Source organism: Chrysochloris asiatica, unplaced genomic scaffold (assembly GCF_000296735.1).
Source record: "Chrysochloris asiatica unplaced genomic scaffold, ChrAsi1.0 scaffold00085, whole genome shotgun sequence".
Taxonomy (NCBI): domain Eukaryota; kingdom Metazoa; phylum Chordata; class Mammalia; order Afrosoricida; family Chrysochloridae; genus Chrysochloris; species Chrysochloris asiatica.
In genome coordinates, this window is record NW_006408603.1 from 4,277,318 (window position 1) to 4,294,328 (window position 17,011).

Here is a 17,011-nt window from a genome sequence, read left to right on the forward strand (position 1 = left end):
TGCCAAAAGAACCAATAGATCCATTTTGGAAGAAGTGCAGCCAGAGTTCTCCTTGGAGGCCAAGATGGCCAAACATCATCTCTCATACTTCAGACATATTGTCAGGAAGGACCAGTCACTGGAGAAGGACATCATGTTTGGTAAGGTGGAGGGTCAGAGAAAAAGAGGAAGACTCCCAAAGAAATGGACTGGCAAGTGGCAGCACTGATGGACTGAAGCGTGGCCAACAATAGTGAGGTTGGCCCAGGATCGGACAGTGTTTCGTTTTGCTGTGCATAAGGTCACTATGAGTTGGTGGCACCTAACAACAACATGGACAAAATGTTGAATGCTGCAGAAAGCATCAAAAGAAGATGGAAGGAATATACAGAGTTACTGTACCAAAAAGAAGTCGAAGGTACACTGATGGCACTGGCAAAGAACAAGGCTCCAGGAATTGATGGAATTACAAACTGAATCTTTCAACAAACTGATGTGACACTGGAGGCATTCATTCACCTATGCGAAGAAATTTGAAAGAAGCTACCTGGCCAAGTGACTGGAAGAGATCCATATTTGTGCCCATGCCAAAGAGTGTTGAACTAACAGAATGTGTAAATAAATCATTGGACAATATCATTAATATTACATGCAAGTAAAATTTTGCTAAAGATAAGTAAAAAATGGCTGCAGTAACACATTTACAGAGAACAGCCAGAGGTTCAAGCTGCATTCAGAAAAGGTCATGGGATGAGAGATATCATTGCTGGAGCCAGATGGACCTTGGCTGAAAGCAGAGAATGCCAGAAAGATGTTTACCTGTGCTTTACTGACTACGTAAAGGTTTTTGATTGTGTGGATTATGACAAGCTATGGACAACACTGTGGAGAATGAGTTTTTTGGAACACTTAATTGTGCTCATGAGAAACCTGTATATAGACCAAGAGACAATTGTTTGAACAGAACAAGGGAACACTGAATGGTTTAAAATTAGAAGAGGTGTATGCCAGGATTGTATTCTTTCACCATAGTTATTCAATCTGTATGCTAAGCAAAGAATCCAAGAAGCTGGATTATATGAAAAAGAACGTAACATCAGGATTGGAGGAACACTCATTAACAACCTGCATATGTAGAGGATATTATCTTGCTTACTGAAGGTGAAGACGACTTAAAATACTTACTGATGAATTAAAGACCATAGCCTTTAGAATGGGTTGCACCTCAATGTAAAGAAAACAAAAATCTTCACAACTGGACCAAGATAAAGGAGAAAAGATTGAAGTTGTCAAAGACTTCATTTGGCTGAGATAAACATCAATACTAATGAAAACAGCAGTCAAGAAATCAAATGACTATTGCATTAGGCAAATCTGCTGCACCAGACCTCCTTAAAGTGTTTAAGAGCAAAGATGTTAGTTTGAGGGCTAAGGTGCGCCTGACCCAAGGCATGGTATTTTCAACAGCCTCATATGCACGTGAAAATTGGACAATGAATCAAGAAGACTGTAGAAGAACTGATGCATTTGAGTTGAGTTATGGTGTTGGAGAAGAATATTAAAAGTACCACAGACTGACAAAAGAACAAACCAATCTGTGCCGGAAGAAGTATGGCCAAATGCTCCTTAGAAGCCAAGATGGCCTGACTTCATTTCTCCTATTATCAAGAGGGACCAGGACCTGCAGAAGGACATCATGCTTGCTAATGTGGAGGGTCATGTAAAAAGAAGAAGACCCTCAATGAGATGGACTGGCACAGTGGAAGCAGCAATAGGCTCAAGTGTAGCAATGATTGTGAGATTGGAGCAGGACAGAAAAGTGTTTCATTCTGTTGGGTATAACCTTATACACAACAGAACGATGAGTGGGTACCAACTCAAGTGCACCTAACAACAACAACATCCAATAGGGATAGCTTGAGATAAATATATGTTAATGCATATTAAGGCGGAGGGTCAGAGACGAGGAAGACCCCCAACGAGATGGATTGACCAAGTGGCAGCATCGATGGACTCAAACGTGGCAACATCAGTGAGGTTGGCCCAGGATTGGGCAGTGTTTCGTTCTGCTGTGCATAAGGTGGCTATGGGTCGGTACCGACTCGATGGCACCTAACAACAACAACCAAATAATAAGCACTTAAGTGTTACCTAAATGCAAAACAGCAACAACAAATGCAAACCAAAGAAGTCATAAGGCAAAATTCTTTTGCATTCCAATGTTATGTAAAGTGCTTTCAAGCTGATTCTGACTTATAGCAACCCTGTATAGGATTTCTGAGGAGTGGCTGGTGAGCTTGTATCATCAGCCTTGCGGTTCACACCAACATTTCGATCCAATGATTATTCTACAACACCACACCAGGACTCTAATAAACACATTATTTTTCTTTGGTTCAGTCTGGCATGCTGTCTTGTTGCTTACATGTTTAGCTGTGACCTGCGTTGCATCATGATTTCATCTCAAGACAATCCCTTAGCAATATATATGTACAATCATAGCAAGCAAAAATTTACATACTGCTCAAAATTTAGTAATAGCTATGAAGAATCTGTGGTAAACCAGAAAAAATAAAGACAGGAAGGAAAGGCTAGCGGCAGAGAGCACAATTAATGATGTTAGGAAAAATTCAACCAGAAGGATTGTGCACAGGTTATAGATCATATAAAATGATGAGTATATTTACTTAAATATGTATGGAGTTGAAAAATACAAAAGAAACCAGCACTACTGGCTGCCTCAGGAGAAGGGGTAGCTGGAGAATAGGAGTAGAAGGGGATTTTTTTTATTTCTGTAACTTTCATAATAATTTAAACAGGAGATTACACAGACCAGGGTACTTCAAGAAATTCACAGAAAAATGTAATTGATAGATGGAATTTTTCTATGAACGTTTTGAAACCCCCTCATAGTACTTAAAAAAAAAAAAAAAAAAAAAAGCCAAATCCACGGCCATCAAGTCAATTCCAAGTCATAAAGATCCTACAGAACAAAATAGTAGGGCTTCCAATAGCTGATTTTTGCAGAAGTAGATTGTGAGGTCTTTCTGAGGAATATTTAGTCGGACTGGAACCTCCAATCTCTTAGCCTATAGTTGTTTGTGCCCCTACAAAGTGTTTTAGTTTTCATGAACTGATTGATCTCTGTAAGAACTTTAATCCTTTTTCGTTGTTGTTGTTTTGTTTTACAAGGAGTGAGAAGTTTGCACTCTGGAGAGAAAAAGAAAAGCAAATGATACCAATGTGTGCACATGCGTGCTTCAGTGCTTTAAGGAGAGGACTGACACCAGATGAAAAATGTACTTCCATTAGTGACTTTACAGAGTTCAAAGTACATATACATAATCTATTTTGGTATTTAAGGAGCTCTGGTAGCGCAGTGGTTACAAATTGGGCTGCTAACCCCACAGTCAGCAGTTTGCAACTACCAGCTGTTCAGCAGGATAAAGATGAGGCTTTCTGCTCCCATAAAGATTTATAGCCTCAGAAACCATGTACAGGATCGCTATGAGTAGGAACCGACTTTACGGCACATAACAACATTTTGGTATTTATACAGCTCTGCAGCTTTACTAAAATCTACTAGGAAAATGCTCCCATAGGAGATGAATGCTTCCAGCAGTGGCACAGCAGAGCACCAGTGACAGCAGCAGATGCTAAGTAGACACAACAAATGCCCAGAGAGAGGCACTTTGATGCAGTGAATTATTTAATGTCTCTTCTAGCCAGTCTTTGTACACTCCCACCAAATGACTATGTCCTGATGCGTCCGAGGAACAAAAGGTTGGGGAGGATACTGATGGATTATATAATTCAGTTGTGAGTGGTTGTTAACAGGGTTAATCATGAAAACATGGAACTTAAATGTTTATAAAGTTAGCCATCACAAAAGCTGGAATGGGGAAATCTCACTACCATCAAAGAAGAGGCAAGAGTGGAGTGTGTCCTTTGGACCCCAAAATTTCTGCACATTGAAGATCTTTGGCCTAAGGACAAAAAGTTGTGGCTCCAGAGGAGTGACAAAGGTGCAAAATCAGAACCAAAATCCACAGCATGAGACACAGCCATGGGCTTCCTGGCCCACAGAGCAAGTGGAGTAACTTAGGGAAGCTTTGCTTGCAGAGTGGGGTGGCTTAAGGCACTTAATTGGTGAACTAGGTTTGCTGACCCACAGTTAGAGTTGAGTGTCTTTAGGCTGCAGCTTATGGTAGTGGTGGTGGCTGTGTGCCGTGGAGTCGGTTCCGACTCATAGCAACACTGTACACGGTTTTCGAGGCTGTAAATCTTTATAGGAGCAGAAAGCCTCATCTTTCTCCAGAAGAACAGCTGGTAGTTTCAAACTGCTGACCTTGCGGTTTGCAGCCCAATTCTTATCCACTACGCTACCAGAGCTCCTTCAGTTTATGGTGGAATGAGTACCACTCCAGCTTATGGTGGATTGGTATGCATTTATCAGCAGTCCTAAAAGAACTTTGTAACATTGTCTGGGCATTTCTGAAAAGCTGTTAATTTCCCAAATGGAGTTCTGGTGTGGCACTGTAGGATAAGCATTTGACTTCTAACCTCCAGGTTGGCAATGCAAACCTCATCACTCACTCCTTGGAAAGGCTATACAGGGTCACAATGAGTAGGAACCGTTTCAACAGCACTTAATTTCTCTGTGAGGATGGTGTCTGAGTTCTGTGTGGTCATTGCAATGAAGGAGAATGTGCCATAGAAGAGATGATTGGTATCTTTTTTTAAAAAACAGGCACCCAGGGTGTGAACATAATCCTGAACACAAATACCTAGAAATTACCAAATTACTAAAAACAACTGGGGGGCAGGGATGGGGGGCTTTAAGTGATGAGGTAAACTGCACAGAAGAAATAAGAGAATTAATGAAACTGTGATCTCTTTATGAAAAGGCTGTGCCGACTCAAGGTAAAAAGACATGGTTTCAGTTTTCGAGAAGCTCAGTCTCACCATTAAGGGAAAACGTGGAAAAACAATTACAGAACCTAATTCAATTTTTTAAAAATGTTTTATTGTGAATTATATGATAGTTTACATGGGAGAACATTAGTTTTACATTCATTTCTAATTCAATTTTGAATTAAACTCTGTAGAATCAGCTTGATCCAATTCCCCAACCTCCATATTTTAGAAGAAAACTGAGGCCCAGAGAGATAAAGTCCCCAAAATCACACAGGTTGCTAGCACAGAAGGGAAAGGCCAAGTCTCCAGATGCTCAGAATCATTCTTCCCACTACATTACAATACCTCATTTATAATTTATTAAATAGATGGCTTTATTCTGGTTTTCAATAAATTGGGGCTTAAACTTTCTGACAAAATACTATTTTGCATAGTATTAAATATGATCCTAATAACTACATGTTTTGGAAGAAATGAAAAACCACACTCTAAAGACTGGCAAGTGAATTTACATACCATAGGATAACCACTGGACTGTGAACCACAAGATCAGTGGTTTGAGCCCACCAGCTCAAATGAGGCTTTCTGCTCTGCAAAATGATTTAAAGCCTCAAAAATCCTATACAAGATTGTTGTAGGATGGCACTCAACAACTTGTTGTTGTGGTTGTTAGGTGCCATTGAGTCAGTTCCGACTCACAGCGACCCTGTACAGGGTTTACAAAGAGCGGTTGGTGGGTTTGAACCGCCAACTTTGTGGTTTAAACCAACCTTGTAGTCCAACAGCGCCACACCAGGACTCCTTAACAACTGAACAAGTGCTTTATTATCCTGGTATGGAGCTGCAAGATGAGCAAGGGACTGCTGACCACAAAGTCATTAGTTCAAATCCACTAGCTGCTCCTCAGAAACCCTACATAGATTCACTATGAGTTGGCACCAACTCAACAGCACTTAATAAGTGCTTTATTTTAAGTCTTGGTGGGCGCTGTAGGATAAGTACTGGACTATTAATTGCAAGGTTGGTGATTCAAACCCACCAGCCACTCCTTGGAAACCCTACACAGGGTTACTGTGTTAAGTCAGAATTGATTTGATGGCACTTAACAAGTGTTTTACTTATGTTCCTGTCCAAAGATTTTGTAACCAAAAATTGCCAAGTCAAATTTTAGGGCTTACTTTATTCTTGAATTTCTATAAGGGCAATAAATTATCTAGTAAATTAGGTAATACATAATCAAGGAAATCCAGCTTAAAATATAAATATTTTTTCATGAACTCTATCAGAGTCCTCAAATTTCAACACCTATTTACATTTTTTTTTTTACATTTTATCCAATTACTGGTAAACCTGTTTCTCAAAAATGACTCAGAGTCTAAAACTTAAAACATACAAATTCACTTCTCAGTTACAGTATTTTTGAACTTTTACACAAATAGTCTACTAGTTAGGCTGAAGGGGAAAAATATGCTAACCACACTTTTATCTAGTCATAAGATTCTCTTTGCATTTATGTTTTTGCAATGCTGAGTCATGAAATAAAGGAAACACATGGTGCTAAACCCAAATAAGTAGTTCATCTCTTATTTTCAAAGTTTCTAATTATAGTATGTTGCCATTTTAGTCTTGTTAAGCATTTGGAACTAAGTAAGTAAAGAATTTATAAGTAACTTGAAGTGTCTACCTGATTCTCAGAAACTTAACTAGGTGATTGCCAACCACTCTAATTCTTACTCTTAAAGACCCTATAAAACAGAGTAGAATCGTCCAATAGGGTTTCTAAGGCTATAATCTTTAAGGAAGCAGACAGCCAATTCTTTCTCCCACATTCAGAATGGCTGGTGGGTTTGTACTGCCCATATTTTGGTTAGCAGTCGTGTACTAAACTGCTACACTAGATTTCCTTGAGGAGAAGACAAAACTAAAAGCATTTCTTTCTGCAAGTTACTAAGCTTTCAACTTCCTGGTTTATTTACACAGCTCATCATGACCATTTCAGGTAACAAAACAGAAGTTAAAAAAAGCACACCCAACTTCCTCTTTCTTTATAAAGTGATAAAACTTCAGCAGTCAGTTATGAGAATGTTGTTATTACGTACTGTGGAGTCGGTTCTGACTCATAGCGACCCTGCACAGGGTTTTCAAGGCTGTAAATCTTTATGGGAGCAGAAAACCTAATCTTTCTCCCAAGAAACTGCTGTTAGTTTCGAACTGCTGACCTTGAGGTTTACAGCCCAATTTGTAACCACTATGCTACCAGAGCTCCTAGTTATGAGAATAGTTGACTTTATTTTTATCGGCTTCTATAGAAATACTTGCAAAAAATCAGACTTCATCAATTCACCTCAAGACTGCTGGTTTTATAAAAAGATAAAAAGTAGAATTAAAACATATCATGACATACATTCCTTAAAAAAAAATTAATAAAACCCCTAATTTATTTGCAGTTGAGGTCTTAATTAAAAGAGAGTGGCATAAAAATTAAGACACTTATGTGCATCAAGAGATTTCACCAAAAGAGAACCTATAGACTGGGGAAAAAATTTTGGTATGGCGCTGTAGAATAAGCACTGGACCATAAGGTTGGTTTGAACAGCAAGGTTCACTGTTCAAACTCATCAGCTACTCCTCGGAAATCCTATACAAGGTTTCTATTCTATTGAGTCAGAATGACTGGATGGCACTTAACAACAGTCTCTAAAATGTACAGAGCACTCAACATCTTAACAAGACAAAGAACCCAATTAAAAATGGGCAGTGGACATTAACAGACACTTCACCAAAAAAAGACATTCAGGTGGGCCAACAAATGAAGAAAAGCTCGCCATTAGTTATTAATGATGCAATCAAAACAACAATGAGATATCTTCCCCCAGCATGGATAACAAAATTCAGAAAAACAGTGAAGAAACTGGGATCCTCCTACACTGCTGGTTACGTGCAGGTGAGTCAGTCCGGATTCATAGTGACCCTGAACAAGGTTTCCAAAGGGCTTACCTTGTGGTTCAATACCGACCTGTGGTCCAGTGCTTCATCCCAGAGCGGGACTGCTAAAATGCTGCAACTGCTATAGCAAATGGCATGGCACTTTCTCAAAAAGTTGTTAATAGAAATACCGTATAACCCGGCAAAACCTATACTTTGTATATATCATCAAGAAATAAGAGCCATGACAAGAAGAGATATATGTACACCCATTTTCATTGCGGACTCCTGGGTGGCGCTGTGGGTGAATGCATTGGATTGCAAAGCCAGTTTAAATGGCAAAATCGGGGGTTTAAATTCACCAGCTGCTCCTCGGCAACCCTAGACAGGGTCACTATGGGTTGGAACAGAGTCAAGGGCACTTAACAACAACATTTTCATTGCAGCACTATTTACAACAGCAAAAAAGATGGAGACAGTTTAAATACCCATCAATAAAAGAATGGTTAAACCAACTTTGGTACGTATACAAATGGAATATTACAGAATGTTGAAGAATTAACATGAACCTCATAACATAGATGAACCTGACTAACATTATGCTGAGTGAAATTAATCAATCATAAAATGACAAATATTGTATGAGACCACTGTTTTTTCCCAGGGGCGGGAGGGAAGGGAAAATTACTCATGGGGTAGAGGGTAGACACATGTTAACTTGAGTGATGGGAAAGGCAATATATACAACAAAGAGGGAGGCCGACAGAGGCAAGATGAAGCAGCAGAAAATATAAGGAGAAATGCAAGAGTTAAAGTGAAGAGAAGTAAGTATTATTAACTGATGATACATGGAGGGGATTGAAACCAATGTAAAGAAACGAAGTATAAGATTTATTGACTATAAAACTGATGACCTGCGCTGTAAACCTTCGTTCAATTTACAAAACGTTAGGGAAAAAAAATGAATAGAAGTAAATACTGTTAACTGATGGTACATGAAGAGGGTTGCAATCACTGTAATTAAACAGAAAGTATGATGTATGATTTCTTGAATGTGGGATTGATGATCTGTTTTATAAATCTTCACGCAATTCACAATAAAAAAAAAAAGAAACATTATAATTCCTTCAATGAAAAATTAGAATACAAACTAGGGCTCAAAATACCCTGATTTTTAAAATCAGTTTTAATGGTGTCCTGATTGTACAAATCTTATACCACAAAAATCTCATTTTAAGGGGCTACTTATTTATGAATGATACGGCAGTCATATGGAGTCCTGGTGTGACACTGTGGGTTAATGTACCAGAATGCAAAGCCGTTTGAACTGCAAGGTTGGTGGTTCAAGCTCACCAACTGCTCCTCGGAAACTCTATGCAGGGTCACTATTGGTCGGAATTGACTTGATGGCACTTAACAACAACAACAAGGCAGTCATATCAGCAAGTCTTTTTGGAAACACGCTTTCTCAATTTTTGAATTCAATGAAAAGTAAACAACAATTCAGAGGAAAAAGGGGCAAGGTGAGTTTGAAGCTGCCTTTTCTTTTTACTTAGAGATTCACAAGAGCAATAATGGACCAGTTTCAGCTTAGTTTAGGAATGCTGTTGTTACTATTAAGTGCCCGGGTTCCAACTCATAGCAACCCTATGTTGGGTTTTTAAGGCTTCACATCTTTGTGGAAGCAGAAAGCCTCATCTTTCTCCGGACAAGCAGCTGGTAGGTTTGGATTGCTGACCCTGCGATTTGCAGTTCAGTGCTTATGCTACAGAACCACTAAACTCCCAATATAAGAACATGATTTAACAAACTTTTACTAATCTCCAATCATATAGATTTGTTTTACGAGATTTTTACAGTATTGTTGTTTTACTGTATTAGCTATTCTTATTCAGATCAATGAAGACAATGTGATTAATCTAAAACCTATTTTAATATAAAATTCACCAACATTTTTTCGCAGAAGACTTACCTTACTGATTATGATTTGCTTGTTATGTCAGTAAAATTAAGCAACAAAAGAAAGGTGTGCAGTTGTCAGAAAAGTTACCTAATTTAAAATATGCTCTGGTGTTCACACTTTTAAAGAAATATGTTTACTAATTCAACTACAGTCGATGGCATCACAGTAGAGCACCAGATAAGGCAAGATACTTTGTGCAAACTTGAATGTGATGACTGGAGGTTTACGTGATACATAAAATCTTTCTGAGCTTAAAACAAGAATCAACTGGTTATCCTTGAATTTGTGACCACGACCGTGCGAAACGGAAACTATTTTTCAAAACTGATCTTTCAGAGGATGCAATCAAGGAAGTTCAAACCCACTGCCGTGGAATTAATTCGGACTCAGAACAACCCTACAGGGCAGAGGAGAACTGCTTCATCCGGCTTCCAAGGCTGCAAATCTTTATGGAAGCAGTTGATTTGAACTACTAGGCTTTACGCGCGCGGTCGAGCGCCTCGATCACTGCGCCACCAGGGGGAGTGATTAAGAGTCACTCGAGGTGGTCGTGTTCTGAAGCAAATGCTCTGAGGTCTACACATTGATTGAAGGAAATGAGTGAGTGTGTGAGCAAAGAGGGACTTGTGTAGTAGGTGCACTAGGCAAACAGCACATCGGGACCTCTCCCTGTCGGGAAGTCGTGACAGCAAAATCACTTCCTGAGCAAGGAGGAGCAAAAGGGAAGTAACAGGCCACCCTGACCAGGAAGTGCCTTGCCCTAAACTGGCCCCAGTCAGATTTAAAAATGGGGGACGGGATGCTTCCCAATAGCTAAAGGCAGTAAAATAACTGCTTCCTGACGCCTTACTAGAGCCCCCTCCCATAATGACAGAACAGAAGTCCTAGGTCACAATTCAAAAAGGGCAAGTCTCTTCCCGTGCAGGAAGGCCACTGGGTTGTGCCTCAGGCCCCGGCGCGAAAGAGTTGAAGAATGGGGAACAGAGGCACCGTGAGGCAAAGGGAAGCCCACGAGAAGGAAGTGTCCCAACTGCGGAGAGCGAGTACCAGCACAGACTAAGAATCTCCTTTTTCCTGGGGACACTGCCAGGGTTCCCACCGCAGCCGGGTAGGGCCTCTTGCTCCTTGTTGGGGGAGAAGGTAAGAGAGAGAGAGAGAGAGAGACAGAGAGAGAGAGAGAGAGAGAGAGAGAGAGAGAGAGAGAGAGAGAGGCGGACCCCTTACCTTCTCCTCATCCGACACCCGATCCTCGAAGTCGGCCATCTTGGGCTGCTCTGGCCCAGCCCGGCCGAAGGCGCAAGGCAGGCCGGGAAGGAAGTTGAGTGATGGGATCTCGCCGGGGGCTGTCAGACCCTTCCGCCCGGAAATGCGGGCCGAGATGGCGCCATGTCAGTTACGGGAAGGGTAATGACTTCGCGCGCCTGAAGTCTAGAAAGCCGGCTTTGCCTTAAGTGATCTTAAGTCTAATAGTTTTCTCCTTGAGTTCGTTTCCTCATTCATTTATTGGACACGGTGCATGTTTAGAATGCTTTTGGCGCATAAGCTCTACGTTACATCCAACCAGTTGCTACTCCTATGGGGCTTCCCCAGTACCAGTGAGCTCCGTGGCAGCCAAGTCCAAAGCACAAAGTGCCTCTGGAATGATCTGTGGCTTTTCCAACTCCAGGAATAGTGTGAAGCGTGACCCTCACCTCGTATGGAAGCAAAAACACTTCACGCCGAAGTCACATCTCAGTCCATGTCCTCCAGAAAAGGCGCCGTTATCTGCTCTTCCCCCACCCCCGAAGAAGTGTTTGTAGTCCGTCTTAGGACGGTCCTCCACCTTCCAAATCCCGGACCCGCTCACTATAACTCAGTGTTCACATTGGCCAACTTCAGGTCCGCCACTATCCCAGGATTCCCAACTCTCTGTTTCCTGTCCTCCCCTCCCAGCGCCCGGCACCTGCGGAAGCAGCAAGATGGCGGACGCTGGCTGTCTGGGTGAAGCAGGGACTGCTGCAGCATCTCATCTCACACCTACTTCAGGCCTGAGCCCACCGCTAGGCTGGAGAGAGCGGCTGCGGGCCGGACTGGCGGGGACTGGGGCCTCGCTCTGGGTCGTGGCGGGGCTGGGTCTGCTTTACGCTCTGAGAGTCCCGCTGAGGCTGTGTGAGAACTTGGCAGCGGGTGAGAGGCCGGGACAAGCGGGGTTTGGGACAAGCGACGGGGTTAAGGGCCAAAGGGCAGAAATCCACGGTAGTCACTGGAGGGCTTTAGAGAAGGAGTAGGTGACGCATGGCCCAAGTGCGCTCTTTTCCTCTTGGGCGGCAACCTCGCAGCTGATTGTCAAACCTGAGCTGCCAGCTGTCAACTCCTCCCAGAGTTCTTAGGATCCGCCCTCTCCTCTGCCCTAGGCTTCCCAAGGAAAAAGCCACCTGACACATTGTGAGCTTCAGGTGGTAGGACAGAAGAGCTTACTTTCAGACTTGGATTCAGAGTTTATATGCACCCCTCACCATTGATGGGTTCCCTTGAAAGTTATTCTTTTGAGTATTCTGACTCCGTTTAAATAAACCACACCCAGACTAAAAAGATGAACAAGCACTTCGGTATCCAAGAATCTCAAAAAAGGAACATATGTGCTTCTTAGTCAACCTCTCTCTTGTTTAAAATAGTTCTGTCAAGAAATAAGTATTCTTGATATTTTTGTTTTTCTTTTATCTAAGCTTTGTCGTGATTAATAAAATAAAACTATACAGAAAGTAAAGCTACAGACATCAATTCGTTAGTTAATTCTATCAAAAATCAGTGGAATGCTTTACAAAGACACGTTAAGGAAAGGATGAACTCGTTGGATTCTGCAAATACTGCTCTTTAACTGTAAACAGGACAAAGTAAATGGGGTCCTTCGTCTCTTACCATGTCATTACAATATTTCATTCAAAACAAGACCAAAGTACTTCTGTTAGGTGATGACTTTGCATAACAGCTGTATTTTTCTGAATCAAGAAAAGGCCAATGTCCCCTTTTCTATTCCATGAGATGGCATGAAAGACTGTGATGTAATGAAAAGAAATACTTTGAACTTCGTAGAAGAAAGATGTCAATTCAGATATAATTAACAAAAAATCGGCTAAATAAATTGGCTTTACTAGACTGGTTGAAAGAGCAGAATCTGCATTCTCTATAACAGGTGAATGAAGTAGTTAATGGTGGTTTGCAAACTCAGTAAAATAGTATTCGTTAATTTATGTTTCACATGTTTGTATATGTACCTTATAAATGAGAATGTTTAACTATTACAGATTTTTAAAAATTTTTCTCAATAAAAATCTGTAATTGTATTTATGAGATATTATTTGAAATGAAAAATCTGGTCCAGAATTTCACAGTGAGTCAGGTACAGAGAACTTTTAAGTGGCTTTTCTCTTGGAACTGTTTAGTCTTTCTAGCTGATATACCAAATTCATATGTTACCTTCCATCATTAAGTTAGGATTCTGTTATTATCAAATGCAACACCAAAATAATTAAGAAATGCTTTGTAAAGGATGTTTATTTAACTTCTTCCCCTTATAGATTTGCAACAATACCTTTGCAAAATCTGGCTAGTAAATTCTTAGTGTTGGTCTCAAGAGCGAGTTAAATGATCTCATTTTAATTTACTGCTTATTTAAACAAATAAAGGTAAGATATGACATGATGGGAATTTAAATGGTCTCAAATGAATCTCATGTTAGATACTCCTTAGGTCATTCCAGTCATAAAGATACCTGCATGCTTGTAACATAAGTACTTTGAAATTGCCATTTTTTAATTTTTTTTTTTCTTTTGACAGTGACAGTATTTTTAAATTCCTTGACACCGAAATTCTATGTGGCACTTACAGGGACATCATCTTTGATATCAGGACTAATATTTGTAAGTAATTTCCATTTCCTTAATTTATATTTTGGTATTTATCTAAAGATCAAGTGTCTTTATATGATTATAATAGCATAAGTGCTTATAGATCAACACTTCCAAAACTCATCATTTGAAAAAGAAATTACCTGTTCAAAGTTTGGAACACTGCTTTTCCTTCTCCACTCTTAACAATTTTTTTTAATATCCATTGGTACAGAAGGATCAAACTACATACCTATTGGGCCCAAGTTTGTACCAAAACTGACTAAAATGAGCAGACTGTAGGAAATTGTTTGAGGACTGAGTAACAAGGACATTGTGTTCCCCCAAAGGGCTAAAGTTAATTATTGCCATGTAGATCTGATTACTAGATCTTCCAAGTTTTCAAATGATTTCTCAAGAGAGCTTGGATAAACAAATTTTTATATAAAATCTCCTAGTATTTTAATATTGGTGCCATTGGTCAGTCTGAGGTTTTATCTGTGTCTTGAATTCAGCCTATAGGAGACTCTGGAGTATTTAAGAGCAGGGTGAAGAAGCCAGGCTGACCATCATTGGACTAATAACTACAAGATCAGTGGTTCAAACTCACCAGCTGCTGCTCGGAAACTCTATGTTGTTATTAGATGCTATCGAGTCGGTACTGACCCATAGCGACCTTATGCACAGCAGAACGAAACACTGCCTGATCCTGGGCCAATCTCACTATTGTTGCCACACTTGAGTTCATCGATATTGTCACTTGGCCAATCCATCTCCTTGGGGGTCTTCTTCTTTTTCTCTGACCCTCCACCTTACCAAACATGATGTCCTTTTCCAGTGACTGGTCCCTCCTGACAATATGTCCAGAGTATAAGAGACGAAGTTTGGTTATCTTGGCATCTAAGGAGCACTCTGGCTGCACTTCTTTCAAAACGGATCTATTGGTACTTTTGGCAGCCCATGGCACTTTCAATATTCTCCTCCAACACCATTACTCAAAGGCATCAATTCTTATATGGTCTTCCTTATTCACTGCCCAGCTTTTGCATGCATATAAGGTTATTGAAAATACCATGGCTTGGGTCAGGCACACCTTAGTTCTCAAGCTGACATCTTTGCTCTTCAACACTTTAAAAAAGTGTTGCGCAGCAGATTTGCCTAATGAAACACATTGTTTGATGTCTTGACTGCTGCTTCTGTGAGTGTTGATAGTTGCTCCAAGGAGAATGAAGTCCTTGACAACTTCAATCTCTTCTCCATTGATAAGAATGTTGTTTATTGGTCCAGTGGTGAGGATTTTTTTTTACTTTACATTGAGATGTAATCCATACCGAAGGCTGTGCTCTTTGATTTTCATCAGTAAATGTTTTAAGTCCTCTTCGCTTTCAGCAAGCAAGGTTGTATCATCTGCATATTGCAGGTTGTTAATGAGTCTTCCTCCAATCCTGATGCCACGTTTTTCTTCATAGAACCCAGCTTCTCGGATGATTTGTTTAGCATACAGGTTGAATAAGTATGGTGAAAGAATACAACCTTGTCACACACCTTTCTTAATTTTAAACCATTCAGTGTTCCCATGTTCTGTTTGAACAACTGCCTCTTGGTCCAGGTACAGATTCCTCATGACGGAAACCCTATGCAGGGCTGCAATGAGCTGGAATTGACTCGATGGCACTTAACAACAACAACCCACTATACCAAGGAGCCCTGGTGGCATCATGGGTTAGTGTTAGGCTGCTGACTGCAATGTCAGCATTTTGAATCCACCAGCTGCTCTGCAGGAGAAAGATGAGACTTTCTGCTCCCATAAAGATTTACTAGCTGTGTCATTGAGCAAGTTAATTAGCTTTTCTATATTTCAGTGTCCCCCTTCATAAACTATTATTAAGAATAAGAATGTTGTTGTTAAGTGCCATCGAGTTTGTTCTGCCCATAGCGACCCCGTTTGGGGTTTCCAAGGAGTGGCTGGTGAACTTTGACCTCCAGCTTTGCAGATCAAATCAATTTTACAGTCTAGTGCATTAACCCACAGTGCCACAATAGTATCCAATTAATTGGTTCATTGGGTGGTAATGCTGATGTGCCATTGAGTCAGTTCCAACTCATTTTGTTGTTGTTAGGTGTTATTGAGTCGGCACTGACTCCTGGTGACTTTATGCACAACAGAACTAAACACTACCTGGTCTGGTGCCAACCTCACAATCATTGCCGTACTTGAGCTCAATGCTATTGCCACTGCCAATCCATTTCATTGGGGATCTTCCTCTTTTTCATTGACCCTCTACTTTACCAAACATGATGTCCTTCATGAACTGGTTCCTCCTAATAATATGTCCAAAGTATGAGAGATGAAGTCTTGCCATCCTGGCTTCTAAGGAGCGTTCTGTCTGTGCTTCTTCCAACACAAATTTGTTTGTTCTTTTGACAGTCCATGGTGCTTTTAATATTCTTCTCCAACATTATAACTCAAATGCATCAGTTCTTCTAAGGTCTTATTCATTGTCCAACTTTTGAATGCATATGAGGTCATTGAGACTACCATGGCTTGGGTCAGGTGCACCTTAGTCCTCAAACTGACATCTTTGCTCTTGAGGTCTTGTATAGCAGATTTGCCTAATGTAATATGTTGTTTGCTTTCTTGACTGCTCCTTCCATGAATGTTAATGGTTGATCTAAGCAAAATGAAGTCTTTTAACAACTTCAATCTTTTCTCCATTTATCTTGATATTATTGATTGGTTCAGTGATACGGTTTTTTGTTTTCTTTACATTGAGATGCAGTTCGTACCTTAAGGCTGTGGTCTTTGATTTTCATCAGTTTTTTTTTTTTTTACTAGGACAAACTGTATTTCTATTTCCTACTTTTTAAAGAGGTGGCATACCATTTTTCCACAGTGGTTGCACCATTTTAGTCTGACCTGCAGTGTAGTAGGGTCCCAGTTTCTCTACACCCTAGCCAGCATTTGTTATTTTCTTGGGTTTTTTTTAACTTTGTTATCAATGCTGGGATAAGAAGGATCTCACTGTTGTTTTGATTTGCATTTTTCTAATGACAAGGTTGTATTCTTTCACCATAATTGTTCAACCTGTATGCTAAGCAAATAATCCGAGAAGCTGGGTTATATGAATTAAAATGTGGCATCAGGATTGGAGGAAGACTCATTAACAACCTGCAATATGCAGATGATACATACAACCTTGATTGCTGAAAGTGAAGAGGACTTAAAGTATTTACTGATGAAGATCAAAGAGCACAGCCTTCAGTATGGATTACAAAAATCCTCACCACTGGACCAATAAACAACATTCTTTCTTATCAACGGAGAAAAGATTGAAGTTGTCAAGGACTTCATTCTTCTTGG

General features: G+C 40.3%; 2 protein-coding genes across 4 annotated transcripts in view; one reads left to right on the forward strand and one right to left on the reverse strand.

Moving 5' to 3' along the window:
- CAPZA1 (capping protein (actin filament) muscle Z-line, alpha 1) overlaps positions 1-11,076 on the reverse strand; it is a 63,182-nt gene extending 52,106 nt beyond the window's left edge. The window contains exon 1 of the mRNA XM_006865908.1: positions 11,009-11,076. Coding sequence (XP_006865970.1) covers positions 11,009-11,047 — 39 coding nt within the window. The 5' untranslated portion in view covers positions 11,048-11,076. The remainder of the gene's footprint in view (positions 1-11,008) is intronic.
- Positions 11,077-11,455: 379 nt separating this feature from the next.
- Positions 11,456-17,011, forward strand: part of ST7L (suppression of tumorigenicity 7 like) — a 140,037-nt gene continuing 134,481 nt past the window's right edge. Inside the window, exons 1-2 of one of the 3 annotated variants that reach the window (XM_006865909.1) lie at positions 11,456-11,950; positions 13,601-13,683. In XM_006865909.1, the coding sequence (XP_006865971.1) occupies positions 11,743-11,950; positions 13,601-13,683 (291 nt within the window). In that variant the 5' untranslated portion in view covers positions 11,456-11,742. The remainder of the gene's footprint in view (positions 11,951-13,600; positions 13,684-17,011) is intronic. The other 2 variants (XM_006865911.1, XM_006865910.1) reach the window with 2 other exon arrangements.